The 23,363-nt window shown below is 46.8% G+C and overlaps 1 protein-coding gene across 2 annotated transcripts in view; it reads right to left on the reverse strand.

Annotated features, from left to right (window-relative positions):
• UBE2D3 (ubiquitin conjugating enzyme E2 D3) overlaps positions 1 to 22,729 on the reverse strand; it is a 140,140-nt gene extending 117,411 nt beyond the window's left edge. The window contains exon 1 of one of the 2 annotated variants that reach the window (XM_082261704.1): positions 22,304 to 22,729. In XM_082261704.1, the coding sequence (XP_082117830.1) occupies positions 22,304 to 22,327 (24 nt within the window). In that variant the 5' untranslated portion in view covers positions 22,328 to 22,729. Of the gene's footprint in view, positions 1 to 22,037; positions 22,049 to 22,303 lie in introns of those variants that run through there. The other variant, XM_082261705.1, reaches the window with a different exon arrangement.
• Between the last annotated feature and the right edge of the window lie 634 nt (positions 22,730 to 23,363).

Here is a 23,363-nt window from a genome sequence, read left to right on the forward strand (position 1 = left end):
GGGAAGGAGGAACCTGAACCACAATCTGTCTGATACATCTGGAAATGTTCGAAGCAGAGGCAGCCAGCCCTTGTGAGGTCCATCTGTGAGGACTCTGTAGCTGCCAGATACACCCTTATTGCCCGAACCACATCCAAGGAGTGCAAAGCAACTTTCTTTAGGATGCTTAGGCTTGGAACACAGGGGGGCAACACAATGTCTTCATTCAGAAGAAAATCGGAGACGACCTTTGGAAGGAACAACAGACATGGACGAAGAACCACCTTAAGCCTGTGAACCACCAGGTAAGGTGGACAAGACAGCGCCCAGCCCCGCCAGTTGAGACACCCTGCGCACAGAAGTAATAGCCACCAAAAAGGCCACCTTCTGAGACAACGCTAGGGAAAATCCCTAATATTTTCAAAGGGGAGGCTTCTGGAGAACTGACAACACCAGAGCACCAGCAGAGAAGGCTGGAACTAATAGTTCTGCCCACCTTAGAATGGCAGTCTGTCTTTTGGCAGGACCAAATACATTTTAGCATTGCCAAGGCAGTTGAGTTTGTATGGGAAGAGGGGGGGGGGGTGTCTGTGATGGGTAATATAAAAAGGGGAATGGGGGGGGGGGGGGGGGTGAGTCCATGCAAAGGATTTTAAGTCCTCAGTTTTTCAAGTCCCTCTCAGTCTGACACGCTGTCGCATATTGTGCAGCTATTCTCACCATTGGCTCCTCTTCTCCCATTAGGATTTGGAGTTTCCTCTTCTCTTCCATAGAATTGAAGTCCAGAATGACAGCGGAGAGTCTCTGGAAGTGAGTGTCCCTCAGTGATGACTACTTGGGGCACTGTAGCAGGAAGTGGTCCTCATCCTCCATGACCCCCGGTCACATTTCTGGCACAACCTTCTTTCCCTGGGCTTGTAGGTCTATCTGTGCCGTCCTATTTCGATTTCCAGGCTGTGGGCGCTCAGTCTGTACAGGCTCAGGGTCTGTCTTTGGGCTCTTGTATGGGGCCAGTTTGTAGTCTCTCTGCAGTGGCTGGTAAACAGTTTGAGTTTGTTATTTTGGAATCTCTAAAGTTTGGGGGTTGTAAGCAATTTCTAGCTAAAAAATAGATATTAACTTGTAAACGTGTGAGAAATGGGCTGGGTCCAGCAGTAGTGAAAGAGGAAAGAGCGGCTAGCACGGGCCAAAATCCAAATATATACAATAAGTGCAGCGCTGGTGAATGCAAAATATAATAACATACTCAAATACAAATATTAATGCACATAAAAGTTCATGAAGTGTCTATAGAAAAATAAATGCCAGTGATTAAACATTCTCTAAGAAAAGCACCATAAGTCATAGCATGCATGAAAGAGCCAATCTTCCCAAATACTTAGTGAATACAGACAACAATGAAAGTGAGGGGATGGCCGCTTACCAGAGTCAAACGGATTCCAAATTGATGCAAACGTCTGCAACGCTTTAGGGAATATATCCCAAGATATAAGGAAGCATCGGTTATATTTGTTCAATTAGACTTCCAAGCAGTGTGTCGTTTCCGGTGTACATGAATAAAACAAGGAATCATAGCGTAATCCAGTAAAAAAACTCTACATGAATAAAAAAGCGCACTCACAAATATAATATGCATGACAGCATATTTAAAGTCCAAGGGTGTAAGCTACAGCGCTCCAATACAAACAATGGCCGAGGAGCGTGGTGACGTCACGCTTGGACATTCATCAGTAAGCCTGGACTCTTCCAGAGACCAGACCCTCCGGGCACACTCTGCGCCGAGGACGCCTTCCCACCCTGATAGCCTGGCATCCGTGGTGACAACCGTCCCGGAAAAAAAAAAATCATTCTTCCCCTGTACTGAAGTGCCAGAGATTAAGCCACCAAACCTGGGATCCTCTTATACTCTGGCTCAACAGGATCAGATTGTCCAGAGATTGAGGATCCTTGTTCCATTTTACCAGAATCTCCTTTTGCAGAAACCTCGTGTGGAACTGTGCAAATGGAACCATCTCGAGGGTAGACACCATCAGGCCCAGCACCCACATGCAAGTCCAAAGACGACCGGCTGCTGGATAGCAGAAGCCAAATTGCCTCCTGCAACTTTTGAAGTTTCTCCAGAGGAAGAAATACTCTGGCTGAAGAATCCAGAGTCAGGCCCAGATAGTCCAGGCTTGTGGATGCAATCAGAGCAGACTTCTGAATATTCAGAAGCCAACCAAACTCAGTTAGCGATTGCAGAGTAGTCTTCAAGGTGTCCAACAAGTCAAAGACTCTGCTCGTAAGAGCAGAAGCCCAGGTACCCCAGTACAGCGATCCCCGCTGACGCAATAATGCTAGAAACGGGGCAAACATTTATGAAGACCTGAGGAACGGAGGCAAGACCAAAGGGTAACACCACAAATTGATAATGCTCCTCGCCCACAGCAAAGCAGAGGAAGCGCTGATCGGCAACACATATTGGGATGTGAAGGAAGGTAGGCATCCTTGATGAAAATCCCCCCGATGTAAGGACGCCACCACCGTGTGCATGGACCCCATTCGGAACTTCTGTACCCGCACAAAGCGGTTTAGCGCCTTGAGGTTCTGTATTGGATGCACCTTGTCCTTCTTGGGGACTGAAAAGTTTTGGTTAAAAACCTGAAAACATTACGACTTTGGAACCGGAACAATCACCCCTTAAAGTAACAAGTTTTGCACCGCGCCATAGAGATCCTTTAAGTGATCCGGGGACAGGCGCAGGTTGGAAGGTAAGAACCTTTCCAGAGGATAGGATCTTATAGCCAGAGCAAATGACTTTGTGGACAAACTTGTCCTGGATCAGGGAGGTCCACAGATGCGGAAAGCAGCGAAGACGTCCCCCCCCACCACAGACACAGGTAAGGGCACCCATTAATGTGGAGAAATGATTGTCCGCAGGACTGGCAGAACCCACTACTGTTTGCACCACCAAGACTCGTCCAGTGGGGCTATGTCTCGGCCGATCTAGGGCAGAGCTGCGGTCTGCACACGCGTGCTGGCCAGACTAGGGGGACCCCAAGGATCTAGATTATCCAGTGAGCCACCCAGTCTGGCACCGATTGTAGATTCTAACAGCAATAAAAAAAAAAAAAATGACATTTAAAAAGAAAAAATTGCAAGGGCCACAGATCCCAGCAAGGAACTAGGTCCTTACTCTCGACTAGGCAAAAAAAAACCTGAAGAACTATAGCAGGAAGTGGGAGTATATCCCCAGGGACTGCCCCATAGGTGTGCTCAAGCTTTTTTTATCTGCTTAGTGTCCTACTCCTGTAGGGGGCAGTATAACCCTACAGTCAAGAAGATGAAGAGCTGTGCCCGTCAATGAACGAAAGAGAAATGTACTTTTTTTTCCCCCCAAAAAATCTGTGTATTTTTTTTTTTTTTTTTTGAAGGGTGAACTTGTTCTTTAAAGCTGAAGAGGAAAACTAGAAACCCTCCCTTTGAGGTGTCCACTGCATTGGACATGAGGACAGTACATAAAACCACTGGAGCGTAGGGGAGCACTGGCTGCCGAGGGAGCAGAGAATTGGGTACAATTTTTCACATCCTCTAGTCCTAACATAATCATATAACTGGCAGTGTGATGCATTTCCATTGCAAGGGGGGAATTTAAGTTTCCCTGTGATTGGGTTTTAAAAGCCAACTGGGTTTAAGAAGTTGTAAAGGCAGAAGGTTTATCTTAACGCATTCTATGCATTAAGAAAAAAAAGCCTTGTGTGCAGCAGCCTCCCTAGCACCTAGCAATACTTACCTGAGCCTCCTCTGTTTAGCGATGTCCACGAGTCCCTCAGCCATCCGGGACTCTCCCTCCTGATTGGCTGAGACACAGCCTCCGGCCATTGGCTCTCATGGCTGTCAAACTCAGTAGAGAGAACGAACCTCCATGTCTGAATGGACACATGGAGCTGCAGCTCGGCTGCCCCCATAGCAAGCGGCTTGCTGTGGGGGCACTCAACATGAGGGAGTTGCCAGGAGCAGCAAAGAGGGACCCGAGAAGAGGAGGATTCAGGCTGCTCTGTGCAAAAACAACTGCACAGAGGTGGCAAGTATAACTTTTTTTTTTTTTTAACCACTTAACGCAAACTGACGTAGACCTACGTCGGCTGACTAAGTCGTTTTCCCAGGATGATGCCTCTAGCTAGAGGCATCATCCCGGTACCGTTTAGAGCCGTCGGTTGGCTTTCCAGCGGTAACAACCGATGCGACTTGGGAGCTGCTCGGCCGTTCCCCCGGCCAGCCGGAGGGGATGTCTCCACCCCTCCCGCGGCTCTGCCCGGGTCTCCCGTCCCACCGGGAGACCCGAGCAACCAGCCGGCGCGTCTGCCGGCTAGCTGGAGTCTGGATCAAAGCCGGATGCGGCTTCGATCGGGTTTCCGATGACGTAACCCGGAGGCGGCGTCCATGACATGACATCCGGGTCACACGGCCGCTAATGGCGCCGTATTTTATTAAAAAGGGAGCATATTAAAAAATGCAGTTTTTGGCGTTTTGAATACATGGAAGTGGAGGGGTCTAGGGTCTTTTAGACCCCCGATCCCTCCATCAAGAAATTGGTAACTTAAAAAATTGTAAAGCGTCGCCTATGGAGATTTTTATTGACCAGAGTTTGTCACCATTCCGTGGGTGTGCGCAATTTTAAACCATAACATGTTGGGTATCTATTTACTCGGGGTGACAGCTTTCACAATATACCCCAAAAAAAAAAAAAAAAAGGGCTAACTTTACCGTTTAGTTTTTTTTTTTTTTTTTTTTTAAATGCAGTGAAACGTAATTTTTCCAAAAAATGGTGTTTGAAAGACCGCTGCGCAAATACCGCGTGACAAAATATTGCAACGACAGCCATTTTATTCTCCAGAATCTTTGCATATATATATATATATATATATATATATATATATATATATATATATATATATATATATATATATATATATATATATATATATATATATATATATATATATATATATATAGTATGTTTGGGGGTTCCAAGTACATTTCCTACTGATTTTAACTTGTAAACAAAATGTGTCAAAATAGACCTGATCCTTAAGTGCCGGTTCACATTTCTGCGATGCGGGAACGCTGCGAATATACAGCGTGTTCCCCTGGCAGTTCACACTGCCACATGCGATACGCTGGGGGTGTCAATTAAATGTCGACACCCCCCAAACCGCACTGCGATCTGAAAGTTCGCACAGAATCAGATCGCACTAGTGTGAACCACCATGCGATCCAATTCTGCTGCGGACCAAAAAAAAAAAAAAAGTGTCCTGTGCGAGTTGGGTGCGAATTCAGCCATACAAAATATGGCTGAATTTGCACCGCACAGAGATCGCATTTAATTTTAGTAGCAGTGCGCTCCGAAATACATGTGATCTCTGATCGCAGAAATGTGAACCGGCAACTCAGTGCCAGTTCACACTACAGTAAACCCCCGTTATATCGCGGTTCAGTTTTTGCGGTCCCGGTATCTTGGGTTTTTTGCTGTAAGACCCATATTATTTTTACTAATTAAATCATTGTTAAGCATTTTTGTGTTTTCCTTTGCTCTCTCTCTCAGTATCTTATGTGTTTAAAACCCCGTTCAGACAGGGGCGACCTGTGAAGTCGCGGTGCACAGCGTCGGCGCGACATGCACGGACTTCATATCATTGCAAGTCGCCTCCAGGTCGCCCCAAAGTAGTACAGGACCCTTTTTCTAAGTCGGAGCAATGGCAGGCGACCCACTGTGACTTGTCAGGCGACCAAGTCGCCTGACAAGTCGCGCTAGTGTGAATGGGGTCTAAGTGTGTTTCTATTGTTAAAAAAAAGTGTTTAAAGACCTTAAAATGCTTTTAAAAGTACAGTGAAAGTTATAAAAACATGCCTACAGTGTATTTAAATAGGGTATTCCTATTGGGGTATTCCTATTTCTCTGATTTTTCACTTCTTGTGGGTGGATCTGGAACGTAAACGCGATGGTGGGGGGGGGGGGGTTTACTGTATTGCGATGCGGGAACACTGCGTGTTCCCGCATCCGCTGCACAGTTCACACTGCCATATGCGATACGCTGGGTGTCAATTCAAAGTTAACGACACCCCCCCAGATCAGATCGCATATATCGCAGTGCGATCGGATCGCACTGGTGTGAACCACCATGCGATCCGATTCCTGTGCGAACCAAAAAAAAAGGGTCCTGTCCGTGTTCACTGCAATTGCTGTGCAAATTCAGCCAAACTGTATGGCTGAACTAATACCGCAGAGACATTGCATATGATTTTAGGAGCAGTGCGCTCCAAATCATACGCAATGCCTGTGATCGCAATAGTGTGAACCGGCACTCAGTGGTTTAACCGCTTGCCGACTGCTCACAGTATATTTACTGCGGCAGTCGGCCCCTCAAAGGCAGAGTGACGTAGGTCTACATCGCTCGCCTGTGAGGCTCTGGGGAGCGAGCGCGCGCCCGCGGAGGCGCGGTCACGGACCCCCCCCCCGCGCGTGTGACCAGCGGACCCGATGTCCGCCGGTCACTCTGCGATCGGCGGGGGGAGAGGGAGAATGTCAGGCAGCTTGTGTAAACAAGCCACCTGTCATTCTCCTCGCTGTAAAGACACTGATCACTCGGATCTAGTATGTAGATCCGTGTCCTTACAGCTCAAGCCACAGGCAATCACAGTAGAAAGCACGCCCCTAGGGACACACACAGCCCCTCCCTCCCAAATAAAGTTAACCCCTTCACTACCAGTGTATTTTTACAGTAAGTGCATATATATATATATATAGCACTGATTACTGTAAAAATGTCACTGGTAACCCCAAAAGTGTCAAAAATGTCAGTCAAGGGTCCGATCTGTCCGCCCCAATGTCGCAAAAAAAAATCGCAGATCGCCGCCATTACACGTTAAAAAAAAAAAAAACCACCAAAAATGACAGAAATCTTTCCCTTTGTTAGTAAACGCGATAACGTTTGCGCAAACCAATCAAAATACGCTTTTTGCGATTTTTTTTTACCAAACATAGGTAGCATAAAACAAATTGGCCGAAAATTTTAAAAAATTTTGATTTTTACATTTTTTTTTTGGGGAATTTCATATAAAAAAAAATGTGAAAAATATTGTTATTTTTGCAAAATGTACGCTCTTTTTTGTTTATAGCGCAAAAAGTAAAAATCGCACGGGTGATCAAATACCACCAAAAGAAAGCTCTGTTTGTGGGAAAAAAAGGACGCCAAATTTGTTTAGATACAGCGTCGCACGACCGCGCAATTGTCTGTTAAAGTCACGCAGTGCCGAATCGCAAAATACCCCCTAGTCGTTTAGCAGGAAAATCCTCCGGGGCTTAAGTGGTTAAACAAGACTTCATTCCCCCCACTACATGTCTACTGGTGATCTTCTGAAGCTCCTTGAATTCTCTATGAGAAGCTCAAGTGGCTACATGATACTTAGGAGCACAACTGAAACCAGTACATAGCACTGTCAACTAAGAAGGAAACACCCGTACAAGGACCCTAATGGTAAAGTACCAAGTATTTGAATTAAAGTGCATCACATGGAAGGAAGAAGATTTCTACTAACAGAAGAATCACCACAAGGGACACATCCTGCTGAATAAGTTACGTCCTTTGTACTGGTTATTCTTTACTATGCCTATGACCAGTCCCAGGGGGTTTACTCCCCCTCTCTGCTATAGGTACTTAGTTTGGTTACAAGCAGTGTCAGAAGTTATACAACTCCATAGAGACGTGGGTGCTGTGTCCGTCAATGAACGCAGAGAATTAGATTTTACAGTAAGTCAAAAATCCCATTTGCTTTCATTCGACGCGCACAGCTCTTCAGGATTCTTGAACCATTGTGACGTCCCAAAGCAGTGCTAAGCATGAGGGGTGGAATAACGACAAAAAAAAAAAAAAAAAAATCTCAAGGCTAAACAATAGCCAAACAGGTAACAAGAGCTCAACAAAAACAGCCCACCCGAACAATACACCCCCAAAGAGGGAACAGACCCTCTAAACCGCAGCCTACAAGACCTTGCGGCTAAAGGAAGCATCCGCACAGATGCCAACACATCCACTTCATAGAATCTAGTTTAAGTGTGCACAGACGACCAATTGGCCACCTTGCAAACTTGTGCCACTGACACCTGATGACAGAAGGCCCAAGAAGCACTAAGTGCCCGAGTTGAGTGCACTTTGACAGGGAAAGGAGGAACCTGACCCTTGATCGAATAGGCCCGAGTCACCTTCTGTCTGATCCATCTTGAAATGGTCGCAGAAGAAGCGGGCAGCCATTTTCTTGGCCCATCTGTGACCACAAACCATGAGTTCATAAAACGCAGGCGTCTTGTATTTTGGGCATTCGTACCTGGTCACATAATGCCCTAAACATTAAAACTCAGAGGCTAAATGCTGCCACAATTAGATGGTGCACAGTATCACAATCTGGACAGTGGGCCTGTGCCTTCTGCTGCATGAAAACATCAAAATCTCATGCACAGGGGCCAGTGTACATGAGGCCTAGTGTGGTAGCTGCACTAGTCGTCGCCCCCCCCCCCCATTCACCTGGTGATCCTGTCAGTAGGTTGCTTTTCAGCTACCTTTAACAGACCAAGCTGTCTAGCAAGAGAAGCTGTTAGGGGGTTGAGACAAACTATTTAACACTGAAAGCTTTTGTTCGTTAATGTAAAACCTTACAAAAGAATAAAACTGCTGTAACAGCCTTAACCCTTTCACTGCCAGAGCCATTTTTTTTTTGATATTTGCACACATGCTTAAAAAATCATTTTAGGCCTGAAGACTACATAAACATTCCCCCTCCCCTCCCCCCCCCCCCAAATTAAATAATTTCTAAAAGCAGATGTCCTACAGAAGATAGTGGTAGCAATTTTTTTTTTTTTTTTATATTACACGAGATTAGAGCAAAGGCAAATTTCAGTAAAACAAAAAAAACAGTAAAGTTAGTTTTAGGGCACACAGACGCAATAAATTACTAAAGTATTTGGTCAAACACAAAAGATGAGGTAGCACAGAGTAAAAAGATATCGAACATGTCAAACCTTGTTGATTGCATTACATTCTCTCCCGGGTATGCTGGCCAGGGACATCGAGAGGCGGACCCGGAAGTGTTGTCAAACACGTCACTTTCTGGGATAGAAACAAGGACAGGAGGAGAGCAGACGTGTCCACTCAGTTTTCTCCTCTCTACCCAGCATCGCATACATCGGTTCCGGGCCTGCACATGTGCAAGCGGAACCCGTGATACATTGGAGGCAGTCACCGAGGGGGGGGGGGGCTGGGTGTGGAAGAAATCAGGCAGCAGTGCAACCACGCAAATTCTTCCATCTGTCAGGTCTGCTTGTCAGATTTACACACAACCTGACAACGTGCGTAAACTCCACCCCGCTGTCAGGTCTAAACGACAGACCTGACAGCGAGAGGGTTAAAAAAATGTTACCTGGAGTTTGACTGTTAGGCAAGTCGATCTAAAATTTGTGCACTACCCTTTCCCCATGCTGACAGTGCAGGGTTCATACACATTTTTACCAATAAAATTCCATGACTTCATGTAAATATTCATGAAATGTCTATGTATACATGTTAAATAAGAGGAAAATCCATGTCACACCCAGCATATTTTTACTAAAATAAATGACAAGCTTAATAGTGTACAATACCTCTGCAGTTAGGGTTTCGTTTCTGAATACAGCGTGACTCAAAATGGACCCTTGTTTTACAGTGGATGAGATGGAAGCACCGCTGCTGCAGCTGGGAGCCGGTGTCACTTCAGGCGCACGGGTGAAAAAGCCAGCGATCGGATTGGAAGCTGTCGAGCATGCAGCTGCAGACTGGTGCTTTGCACCTTTAGCGTAGCTAGACAGCACTGCCTCTCCCATGTTCGAAATGTCAATCATTTTACGACACACAGGGTACATTTAGAAGGTCCCGGGTCCTGATCTTTCTCCAGCCACCTCTCACACTTTTCATCGTGAAGCAATTCATTTTTAAAGCTGAATTTCCCTGTCATTGCTACACTGTGAACACTAACTTTAGCCGACACTGTTACCCCCAAAAAGTTAAAACTTGTAATTTGACCAATATACCGTAACTGGAGAAAGAAGATTAATGACCACTCCTGCTTAGGGATAAAACAAAGCTTCAGTTCAGGCAATCATGATGGAGGTGCAGCCGGACTGGTACGGATAGCACAGATGCACAAATGCTGTGCTTAAGGCCCGTACACACGTAGCGATTGGCGGCCGTAAATATTCGGCCACCGTCCGATTGTCGGCTTGTTAGTATGATGCTTCCGATAACCGACTGCGACTTTTCGGCCTAAGAATCTGGTGTGCAGCCTTTAAAATTTTCGTTGGCCAACACCAGAAAGGCCGATTGTTCCTCGTCAGTACAGAATTCGGCCGACAAACAGCAGATGAGCAAGACTGGGCATGCTCAGAGAAGAAAAAAAACACACGGAAAGTTAACCATCAAGACATCACTTCTGCAGTCGGCTGTTGGCCGACAAAATTTGTGTGCAGTCTTTAGCACTTTTCAACCGACAGGACAACACCGGACAAAAGACGGCCGATCGTTCGGCCGACAATTGGTGCGTGTGTACGGGGCTTTACTCTTTAGGCCGAAGCCACAGTCCCACAAACAGGCAGAAAGGAGTTAACAGAAAGGCGCAATTCAGTGGAGCGGATGCTTAATTTTATTGACACATTTTACATTGGTGTAAGCGTCTATAGGACTGGTAGGCGTCCTTCCGGGTCTGCGGTTTGCCCAGAGACTGGCCAGCAGCAGCAGCCGAGAGAGGACAACAAATCAGGCAGCGGAAGCGCAGTCACTGGAGGGAGGGCTGGCCGCATGAACGTGATGACGCGGGGGTGCCGTAACCGGACCGGTCAACACCCCCCTCCCCCTCCCCCTCGCGTCATCACATTCTTGCGACCGGCCCTCCCTCCAGTGACTGCGCTTCCACTGTCTTATTGGTTGTCATCTCTCGGCTGCTGCTGGCCAGTCTCAGGGGCAAACCGTGGACCCGGAAGGACGCCTACCAGTCCTATAGACGCTTACACCAATGTAAAATGTGTCAATAAAATCTCATTAAGCATCTGCTCCACAGTGGCGAGTTCTCAATTTTCCATTACTTTTCCAAAACGTAGTGGTGTTTAGTAATTTTCCATAACTTTCCCAGGCCTGGAAAGTGTCATGTCAATATCCCATGACTTTTCCAGGAATTTCAAACCAAACCCTGCAGTGCTGTTGCCCATGTGTGGTTCTGTTACTTTTCCACTGAGTGGATCCACCCTACAGGAACTATTACTGACCAGATCACCATTGGCCAGATATGACTCAACACTGGTGTACCTGGCTCCCACTAGACTAGAAGCTGCCTAGAGAAGCCGCTATGCCGGCAGAGAACAGCCAGCCTTCTCCTAAACCCAGGTATGTGCGCACACTGCACCTTCACAAGGACATGGCCAGCCTCAACTGTGTCTACCAGTGTGGACAATAATAAGGGGAGAGGGGGGTCCCCCAAAAAACCCTCCCAATGCCTTAAAGGAGAAGTACAGCCAAAGCTTATTTAACTATACTTCCCCTGTGGATCACAGGAGTGCAGATCGTTCTGCACTCCTGTGACCCATTGTCGCCTGACATCAAGCCAGCCCAGGAAGGAAGGATCACAACAATATGGACCTGGACCAGCAGAGAGCCTTTCAGAAAGCCACTTACAGACCCCCCTCCCCCACCCCTCTGGGTGGGCCAAGCAGAGTGGGGACCAGCTCTGAGCTCACGGACCTCTGAGACCAAGCAATCGGCAAGTTTGATCGCTAGGGTCTCAGTGTTAGAGCCGACAGGGGACCAGTGCTGCATCAGTATAATTCTAGAAAAAAAAAGAAAAAAAAAATTCCCATATATCTCTTAAATGCATGAGCCCGATTTCCCTGGTTACACCCACCCATCCAGGGATACAGCCCCAGTATAGAAAGCTCCAGGGCCTCTGCCACCTAGTACAGAGACCTGACGAATAAAAGTTCCAAAGATCCGGTCTGGCCGAGGAAACAAATACTGACGCACTCTAGGCTTATATTTTTTTCTACCAAAGTGGATTTGGTTTCCAGTGCTAAGTGGGAGGAGCCGCGCTCTCTCTGTCTCATTAAGCAGTCCTGGAAGATGACTAGGGAAAAAAAAAAATGCAACCATAACATTTAAAACTAGAATTAAACCTGTCAATTTAAGGATTTTCCAAAAATCAAGGCATACCCCTGAAATTTGTTATTACTTGTGCTCTCAACCAGACGAGCCATGAAATGGCTGTTATAACTGATCACATGCAGCACCATGGCAACTGCAGACCAAAGAGGCCAAGATGGCAGCTTCTTAGGCAGTAAAGGATAGCAGAATTTAGTTTGTTTTTGGGGAGTTTTTATATGCACCTAAAGCTTTAGATTTAAATATATTTAAAAAGAAAGTTCACCTTTTCAGAAAATATAAAATGCTATTTGCAGGCAAAAAAAATAAATAAGCGTTTATTTTTTGTTGCAGGAGCCTGTAAAGCATTGCACCAGCCATCAGCATCTCGCTGATGCCATGCAAGTTTCCTGCAGACCTGTCAGCATCTGCTCCCTCGTACGAGGAAGCAGATACATGCTGACAGGAAGAATAAACTACCACAGCTCATTAAAAACTACAAGCCGACAGCCGCAAAGGCTGACGGACCTTGTAGTTTTCCATTCACAGAGCGCTGTGAATGAGTGACACAGACGGGTGGGCAGATCCCCGCAAAGCCATTTTTTTTGGCCAGCTAGTGGATAGAGAGGAACCCCCCACTTGCTGGCACAGCAGGGATCGGGGAGGTGTGGGGACCAGTGCATTCATAAAATGTTACAACCCGAATATGGGTGCAACATGTTATTGAAGGTGAACCAATATTACTGCATCACATTGCTAAACGAAATCTGTTCAAGTTTGCTTTCATTTAACTTCGATAAGATTAGCTACGACATAAGGAGAAATTCAAATGAAATACCTATGAAGATGACAAAAACTAAAGCTGTACAATGTCTGTACTAAACTTTCAGATGCTGCTCCTAGCCACTCTGCCAACCACCCCGAGGCAAAAACCTTAATTCAAGTCTGCGTACACAGGAAAAACTTTGCGCCCATGATAAAATTTCGGACATGCATTTAGTGCATGCTTAACATACCTTTATGAAACTGCTGAATGTGTTTCAATTTAGCCTATGTGAAGCTAGCCCACTGTACATATGTGGATTCCTAAACACAACTTGATGCAAGTCAAGAGGACAAGGTGCTATTCACTTGCGTTGAGCTGCATTTGGAAACCAAGCACAGAGTGGGTGGGCTTCCCACAGCTGATAAAAACCCATTCTGCATACTTTAGAATGCTTTATTGACTAGGAAGAGACAAGTGCCATAAAGAGACTACTGTAAAGCAGTTCCTAATATTGGCAAAGAAAAAATAAGTGGGCTAAACACCTGGTTAGGGAATTATGATCCACCAGCTACTGTCTTATTCCACAAGCTGAAATAAATTTACAGCAGTCCATTAGTACACAGGTAGGGGAGGGGGTGAATACACACTCTAAATATGCCTAAAAAAAAAAAAATTACAACAGCTATATATAATCATATTCCAAATACCATTGATCGAAAACCTTTTTAAAATAATTGAGACAATGGGGTTGGAGCAGAACTGCATTTAAAATAAGACTGAAAACCCACTGGAACTGTGCAAATATAAATATTCAATATTTCAAATTCATGTAAACCCAAGGCCAAGACATGCACAGACATTTAAAGTGGGAGTAAACACCCATGCATGAATTTTACCTATAGGCAAGCCTATGAGGCACTGTAAATATCTCCTAAATGCTCACCGTTTAGGAGATATTTACTGTAGATACAGCTGGTGACGTCACTATCACCGGCTGCATCTACAGTAAATATCTCCTTAATGGAGACCCACCAAGGCTGCTCCTTCAGAGTCCTGCGACGTAAACGGCAGCTTCAGCCACTCACAAAGCCAGAGTCTGAACCTGGAAGGAAGACCGGGTGAAGACCAGGTGCCTTCGGCGGGGTGACACGTGCCACTGGAAGGCCGTTTTCAGGTACATGTCACAATGTGCTAGTCTGCGATGCATACTAACATATTTTGACATTGCCTTTCAGGTTAAAAAAAAAAAAAAGTGGTTTAGTACCGCTTTATTATCTGAAAACTCCTCAAGCAAAAATCCCCAGCACTTTTCTATGCCCAGAAAGCCATACAATCTCCAATAAAAGCAAATGGCAGTACACCGCCACACTTCTGTAAAAGCCGATTGCTTCTGCATTAGCATTTACCCATGAATGTTTGGCATACTTCCCCTAAGCACAAAAGTGGTGCAAATAGGCTGTACATGCGTGTGTGGGTAAACATTGCCGCAAAAATCCATAGGATGTACTGCCATCCACTTACTGGTGGGTATACCCTAGCATCTGCAGGTCCCTTGGCTGTGGGAAAGCATCAAGAGTTTTTTGCTAACATCTATGTGCACGATTATAGTTTGGGAGCCAATGTGCTCTATGGTGGTGTATGGGGGAGGGGGGTGGAATCCTCAATATTTTCTATACATGCTTTGTCTCCAGCAAGAGCATCTTTCACAGAGATATCTGCTATTGCATCAAAAAGGTTATGCAAAGCAAGCACAAAAGAAAAAAAGCCGTAATAATTTGGCCCTCCTACATAAATTTTACTAATGTTGGTCCCTTACAATAATACTGATCACCATACCGCTGGGCGGAATATAAATAGCATGCACCTGACACTGCTACTCTTTACACTACAATTTGCAGATACCCATGGGTTTATAGAATTTCACATAGAACAGAAATAAACTTTATTAATACAGCTTCATTGAAGAAAAAAGTTACTTTTTTTTTTTAAGAAAAAAAAGCCTTTAACCAAATACAGAGTGTCATTCTAGGGCAACCAGCAATGCCCAAATACATTGAGCAAGATTAAGACCCCTATCACACAGGCTTTCCAATCAGGTCCACCTCTATGGAGCAGTGGAAGTCAGCAGTGACATCTCCGCTAGTACCCGCTGCTATCCAATCCTGTCCTTGAAATCCAGACAGATGGAACCCCTATTTTCTATCCGTCTGGAGGATCGGATGAAAAAGGACAGGCGGTCCATTTTAATGCAATCTCCCATAGAGAGCAGGGCTCTGAAAGCTCTGTCTCCGCAAAGTAAGTGTAGACAGAGCTGTCATCCGCCTGCTCAGCAGGGTTTGGCGGATCAATACCGCTAAGCATAACAGTCAGCCGGACGGAAAGCCCGTGTGAAAGGACCCTGAGCTTGGTTTGGCAATTGACCATCATTAAAAAAAAAAATGTCAATAGTAAAATGCACCAGCTTCGAATCATCCAAATGGCCTCGTGCTTCACACCAAGCAGCACAAACAGCAAGCATTTAGAATGCATGCTTTGAAAAAGCACTCCTTATGTCCTTGAAGTGCCAGTTTGGGGATACTAATCATGCTAGGTATGTGGTCTATCACTTTACAGAAACAGTTAGCAGGTTTTAGCAGTCCGATTTAGCTTCAGCCCTACTTGAAACTACGCAAGACTGCTGAAGCCTGCTAGCAACCAGAGACAAGCAGGCCTTCCATCAAGCGCATCACCAACTAAAGCTCACCTGAATGTACTGCAAATATCTTGTAAGTCTGCTGCTCTTATAAAACTAAGGACCCACGCACACTGAGCTTAAAAACAGGACAGTTCCCTTTGCAGGAGGAAAAAAAAAAAGACTTTGTACAGGAGTTTAGGAACGTTTAGGCCCCTTTCACAGTTGTGTGACCTAAAAGTTGTGCGATTTTGCCTGGACTTGAAGCAATGCCTGTGTAATCTTGAGGTCTATGGTCCTCAAAAAGCATCAAGGTCAGGGACTACACTGAAGTCGTTGTGACTTGAAGTCGCACAGATATGAATGGTACCGATTGGAAATCATGATGAGTTAGGACTTTTCATCTGACTGCAGTCCCAAGTCGCACAAGTGTGAAAGGAGCCTTAGCTTCCCCCCCACCCCCCCAAAAAAACAAACGTTTTTTTCTTCTACCTATAAACGCTGAGCTTATCTGCTTTAAAGCCTAGTGCACGCGGGCTGAATTTCGAATGGCATAGGTGTACTGGAGTCGATTCAACAGAAGGAGCATTACCGAAAAATGTCTGCCGACCAGCACTCTCAAGCAATGACCAGAGTGTTCTTGGGGGGGGGGGGGGGGGGTGCCCCTATCAGAACTTGATAGAACAGCAGAGGAGATCGCTGTACCAAGACTATTAGTACAGAGACTCCTGAGCTGTTTTTTTTTTTCCATTCAGTCGTGCTGTGTTGAATATAGGGGGCTTTAGACCAAGCCTTTTCTGACACTGTCAGAAACCGTATTTTTTTTTTTATCTATAAAATTACTTGGAACCCCCAAACATTTTTTGGCTGAACGCCTAGAGAATCAAATGGTGGCTGGTGCAATTTGTTTTTTTTAAACACATGGTATATGGGGAAAAAAATACAATTTAATCAATTTTAAAGAAAACAAAATATACAACCCAAGCTTTTGGTAAACTATAAAGGATGATTTTGTGCCAAGCATATAGGATACCAAACATGCCACACTCTAAAATTGTGCACAGCTATGGGATGGCGACAAATTAAAAAAAAAAAAAAAACTTTAAAAATCTATAGCTTACTAGTTAGTTTAGAGTTACAAGGGAGATCTAGAGCTACAATTATTGCGGCAATCACCTGTTGTATTAACACGGTTTATAAATGTGTGCGAGCACAGGGGAACTATAAAATGTTACTTTGTTTAAAACTTTTTTTTTGCAAAGTTCCTTTAGGCTACGTTCACATGTAGGCGTTTTGGGGCGTTTGAGGAGTTTTTCTGCTCTAGGATCAGCTCTCAAAGCGCCCAACAAAACAAATCCTATTCATTTCAATGGCCCCTGTTCACATCTGAGTGTTTTGACGCTGTAAGCAAAACGCCCAACGCTCAAAAAAGTACATGAGCTTCTTTTTGGGCAGATTACAGGCGTTTTCCATTGGTATCTATTCAATCAAAAAAACGCCTGCACAAAAAACGCCTGTAAATCGCGGTAAAAACGCGCGTAAACACTACGCTCAGGTGTGAATGTAGCCTTAAGTTTCTTTGAACACTTATTGTCACAAATAATGTAAACATCCCTTGTAATAAAGCAATACAGGTCCTCTGTATGGAGATAGATGGGGTCTTCAGGACCTCAAATCTCTCCTCTAGCATCAGATCAATTTACATCTGCCCTAAACTAGAAGACTGGTAATGATGTCGCTACATCTAATAATTACCTGTAGGTACAGTGAATATCTCCTAAACTTAAACTGTTTAGGAGATCACGCAGCTGGTGACGTCCCTGTCGCATGCGCTCTGAAGGGAAGAACAGTACTTTACCTTCAGAGCTTTGTGGCAGAGCCCCCATGCAGGAGTGATGTCATCATGGCCCTGGCCATTCATAGATCAAGAGTGTGAACCCAGGAGGACTGGGTAAAGATAGAAGCAGTGCGGATTAATGGAAGCGATGCAGGGCTAGTGTCCATGCTTTTGCATAGAGCAGCCCTTATCCTCCTCTTCTGGGGTCCACTGTTGGTGCTCCAGGCCCCTCTTCAGCAGAGCCGCTTTTCCTGTATGTGTAGCTCCTGAGACTTGCTGCTGTGTCCACTGACACAGACAGTGGCACTCAGCCCCTCCCCAATGTCAAAGAATGATTGACAGGAGTGTGACTCAATGGCTCCCACTGCTATCAATCAGTCCAATGAGGAGGGAGCTGCAGGAACGCTTGTGCACATCACTGGATTGGGCTCAGGTAAGAAAAAGGGAGGTGCTGTGGGGAGCTGTAGCACAGATTTTTCAGCTTAATGCACAGAATGCATTAAGGTGAAAAACTTAGTGGAGCTTTAGTCAAAAAAATAAAGGGATTGTAAAGGCAGAAGGTTTTTTTTTTTTTTTAATTAATGCATTAGTTTAAAAAACCTGTGTGCAGCAGCCCCCCTAATATTTACCTGAGCTCAGCTTTATCCAGCGATGTTGCAGGAATGTTTCAGCTGCCTGGGACTCCCCTCATTGGGGTAAGACAGCAACGCAACGTGATTGGCCCCTGCTGCTGTCAAGGTCAGTCAGCCAATCAGGAGAGAGAGGGAGTGGGACCAGGTTGCGGCTCTGTTTGAATGGCCACAGGGAGCTGTGACTCGGCTTAGGTGCCCCCATAGTAAGCAGCATGCTGTGGGGGCACTCAACAGGAGGGAAGGCCAGGAACATAGAAGAGGGACCCTAGAAGAGAAGGATCCGGGTCACTGCCCAAAACCAACAGCACAAGACTTTACAATCTCTAAGTCCTACTAGATCATGTTAGCTTGGCCCCTTTTGTAGGTATAGCTATGTAAAACATTAAAACAGTAGTAAACTCTGCTTGGTCATTTTTACCTACAGGTAAGCCTAGAAGGCTTACCTCAGGGTAAAATGTGCATCTCCTAAACCTGCACTGTTTACGAGATATTCACCAAGCGACAAAACCAACGCGTGCGCTCTGCAGGTCCAGCATACCTTGCCAGATCTTCATGTCAAAACCAATGGTACCTGCGCAGTGACATCACTGCAGCTCTGGCCAATCACAGCCAGAGAGTACAAACCCAGAAGAAAGATGTCAGCCCTCAGTGCGCTTCAAGAGGGCTTCGTTCTAAGATAAGTATTGCATAATGTGCTAGTTTGCAATGCAAACTAACACATTATACAATTGCCTTACAGGGTTTTTTTGTTTTGTTTAGAACGGCTTTAAGAATTTAGTGCCTGTACTGGTAAAAATCCAGTAATACACATGTTCAGTTGCTCTCCATTTTTAGGCACTGATGAGTTTGTAGAGGCCGATATGCTGACCGCCCTAAAGCAGAATTAAACCCTCCTATCCTTTACATCTAAAGGAAGCTTCTTCCGTTTGAGCACTTATGCAGCACCATGGCAGCTTCAGATCAGTTATGATACCAGCCATTTGATGGTTTGACAGTTTGGTTGAGGACACAAGCAAATATGACAGTTAAAAAATCCAGGCATGTACAATTTTTTTTTAAACTGTTAAACGATGGGATTAGTGCCACTTTATGATTTACTGCTGTTCGGGGGCTCTGGGCTTCAGCAAAATGGCAGCCTTCAGCAAGAAGAAACAGAAGCAATGCTGGAGGAAATTTACAGCACACACTAATGTTCGTAGCATCATTATTAAAGTGATTGTAAAGTCTCTTTTTTTCTATTAAAACAAACATGTCATACTTACCTGCTCTGTGCAGTGGTTTTGGCACAGGGCAGACCAGATCCTCCTCTTAGGTCCCTCTTCGGCGCTCCAGGCCCCTCCCTCATGTTGAGTGCCCCAACAGCAAGCAGCTTGCTATGGGGGCACCTGAGTCGAAGCTCTGTGTACCCATTCAGACACGGGGCTGCCGATAAGCCCCATCCGCCCTCTCTCTGACAGCAGCCGAAGCCAAGAAGGCCATGGCTGTGTTCCAGCCAGCCAATCAGGAGAAAGTCCCAGACATCACTGGATAGAGGGGGCTCAAATAAGTATTAAGGAGGCTGCTGCACACAAGGCTTTTTATCTTCATGCATAGAAATAAAAGAAAAACCCAACTTTAAAACCTTTTACCCCCCCAAAAAAACAGGCAAAACAAAGGCATAATTGAGCTTGTGTGCGATGCATAGTAGCTCATTATGAAACGCTTACCTTAGAACAAAGCCCCAGCAGTGTCGCCCGCTCAGTGATAACATGGCCGACCGGCCTGCTTCCTGGTTTGCGTCCTCCGGCCATCTGACTGGCCGGATGCACGATGACATCCCTCCAGCACATGCGCACGGGAGCCACTCTTTACAGCACAGAGCTCTGAAGGAACAGCATGGGTGGCAGTGCCTTCAGAGCGCATGCGCAGATGAAGTAAATATCTCCTAAACTGTGCAAGTTTAGGAGATATTTACAGTACCTAAAAGTATGCCTTATTTACCTATAGGCACAAGTTACAAGAGGGTTTACACAATCTCTAATGTGTACTGTTCCTTGCTAAAGAAAATTATTTTCTTATTAAATGTTATGGACAATGTTCCGTTTTAAAGAGGTTGTAAACCTCAGAATTAAAAAAAAGAACACCTATAAGACACAATAAGCTAGTATGCATCGCATACTAGCTCATTATGAAATACGTACCTTAGAACGAAGCCCCGAAGTGCTGACCGCTCACCTCTCATGGGTGACATGTGTCGCCCTCCGGCCATCTGATTGCATGCGCACGGGAGCCGACGGTCACGGCACTGGGCTCTGACACGGCACTGGGCTCTGAACAACACCAGCGGCTGTTCCTTCAGAGCGCGAATGCGCCAGTGACATCACTGGCTGCATGCAAAGTAAATATCACCTAAACGGTACATGTTTAGGAGACATTTACAGTACCTTTAATATGGACTTACCTATAGGTACAAGTTGCAGAGGAGGGTATACTTCCTCTTTAAGGATTTAGAACCACTTGAAGCCCAGTGTGCATGGGCCTAAGAGAAGGAAGTGCTGTGAACCTACCTTCTGTAGGCCCCTTTCACACGGTCCGCATTCCGTTGCTCTGCTCAGCGGGGATCGATCCCCGCTGAGCCGGCAGATGACAGCTCCGTCTCCGTGCTGTGTCTCTATGGGGAATCGGATGTCCGCTCTCGTCTGATCTGATCCCCAGGACGGATGGAAAATAGGGTTTCCATCCTTTCGAATTTCATGGACAGGATCGTATGCGGATGGCAGCGGGTGTCAGCGGACATGTCACCACTGACATCCGCTGCTCCATAGGGCTGAATGGGGCATCCGATCAGATCCGCCTAAATAAAACTGACAGGCGGATCTAATCGGACCGCCCGAAGGGCTCTTTCACACGGTCCGCCTGCGTATGCGGATCCGTGCTGCTCAGCGGGGATTGATCCGCGATCCCTGCGGAGCCGGCGGATGACAGCTCTGTCTCCACTTGCAGTGCGGAGAGGGAGGTGTCACAGCCCCCGCTGCTCTCTATGGGGAATCGGATGAGAGCGGACCGCCTGTCCGCTCTCATCCGTTCCAATCCCCAGGACGGATGGAAAATAGGGTTTCCATCCGTCCGAATTTCACCGACAGGAGCGGATGGCAGCAGATGTCCGCGGACATGTCACCGCTGACAGCCGCTGCTCCATAGGGCTGAATGGGGCATCCAATCAGATCCGCCTAAACAAAAACTGACAGGTGGATCTAATCGGAACGCCCGTGTGAAAGAGCCCTTATTGGAACAGTGTACCTCAGTTTAAACAGGCCCTGTGCTTGTTCCAATGAGATGCTTCTGAAAAAAAACAAACAAGTGCACCTGACATGCTTCAAATTAGTTTTGCATTCCCATAAGCTTCTATTGGAACGCAAAACCTGCATGACAAGAAGAGATGCCCATCAATATTACCTGAAAAGGTGTCAAGTGGAGGTATGTCTCTGTTCACCATTAACCAGGAGGCAAAAATGAACAAAGAACTGTTCACGTAGAAGTGTAGGGCTGCCTCTAATAAAGTCTTCAGTGAGAGAAGCTACAGGTGTAGTAAGCTAGAAGTCATGGGTAGGGGGAAGTGGCAGAGGGCCACCCTGAGTAAAACGACGTTTATTAGGATGTGTGTGTGGCCTGTTGTGTTAGTTCCTTCGTCATTCTGGGGAAAGTGAAAGCAGTAGCAGAGTCCAGTGTAAAATTAAACGGCCACCATAGAGCTGGGTGTATATAGAGGTGACATCCCACCCCTCCTCACGTGTGGCCACCCGGCACACATGACACCCGGGATGGCGGCGCGTGTTGCCCTTCTTCTCCCACACCGCGCTGTGTGTGATAGAGGCAGCGCCGCCATCTTATACTGCAGGATGATGAGCCGAGGAGGGAGGGAGCAGCCTAGCTATGGACGCCGCTGCCTGGGAGGCACACACACAGCTCCCGCCTTACTCACACCGACACCATTCTTCTTCCTCTCCTCATACATGGGGGAGGGGAGAACAGACACCGCACACTACGCTAGAATGGCCACAGCGCCTGACTAGGGAGGGAAGCTGAGGGGAGAGCTCAGCGTACCCGAAGAGGGAGCGCCGGCCTGGCGGGCGGTGTTGCGCATTGAGGATATGCGGTAGAGGCCTGGGCCGCCGCCGGGTGTAGAACCCCCCCTCCCCTCATTACCCTCTCACCCCACCCCCGCCACACAGACCCAGCGTCTCTCACCTTGTGAATCCGCTTCAGCGCCATGATGCCTCTCGCTGTTGCCGGTGCCGGGCGGGTTGTTCGGGTGAGCTGGGCGGAGGAGGAGAGAGCCGAGGAAGAGGCGGAGATAGAGGAAGGCGGTGGTAATTACTCCCCCCTCTCCTCTCTACAATATCCGGGACACGCTACAAACAGGAGCCGCCCACACACGTCGCGGCGGGAGGTGACTGAAGGCGGGTGTACTGACCGCAGCTCAGTGACCCGGCCGAGTTTGTCTCGTGCCCGTTCGCCCCTCCCCCAGCTTGTCACTTTTTTTTTTTTCTTCCCCCAGTTCCTGGAGAACGCTCGCAGGCTTGGCCTCGGTCACGCGCCGCTTACGTCACCAACCCCGATAAGCCGCCGCGGCTTCTATAGAGTGCGTAGCGCTCGCTCTAGCCTCTTCCTTTAGACGTAAGCCCCGCCCATTGGTGTCCTCACGTGGTCTGCGGAGACGTACGGCGTCCGATAAGCACAGCAAGCGCGCTCGTGCTCGAGGGGCTGTTTGGGGATGACAGCTGACGCTGGTAACAGCGGGAAAGAACAAAACATGGCGATGTGTGGAGGGTGATGTCACTGGTAGGGTGCACGAGCGGAAGCGGCGGTCCCTTACACCATTTTTCCCCCATTCCCGGTTATGCAATGAGGTGCGGCAGTGCGTCACCTATCCTCATGTGGCAAGGGGATGGTGGCTCAGTGACACAGCAGAACATAAGGCGAGGCACTATCGGTCCTTTATGACGCCTATGCACTGTGACGTTGTTTTTACTTATGTGGGTAGTGCCAGTGTCCGGCTTGTTTTTCTTCCCGCGCGCGCTCTAGAACGGGAGGCTCGCTCCCGCGTACATACAGGCGTGTGGCGTCACTCGGCAGCAGGAAGAAAGCACGAAGGGACAGAAACGTCCAGAAGCGCGCGGGTTACGGCTGTGCGCGGGCACGGGATGGGCCTGGAAGAGTGCCTTGTGACGTCTCTATCACGCTTACAGTGGTTGATATGGAGACGACGCCTTCAGTTGTAGTGGCGGGAGTCCAAATAGGTCGCCAC

This window comes from Pelophylax lessonae (genome assembly GCF_965119305.1).
Source record: "Pelophylax lessonae genome assembly, chromosome: 1".
NCBI lineage: Eukaryota > Metazoa > Chordata > Amphibia > Anura > Ranidae > Pelophylax > Pelophylax lessonae.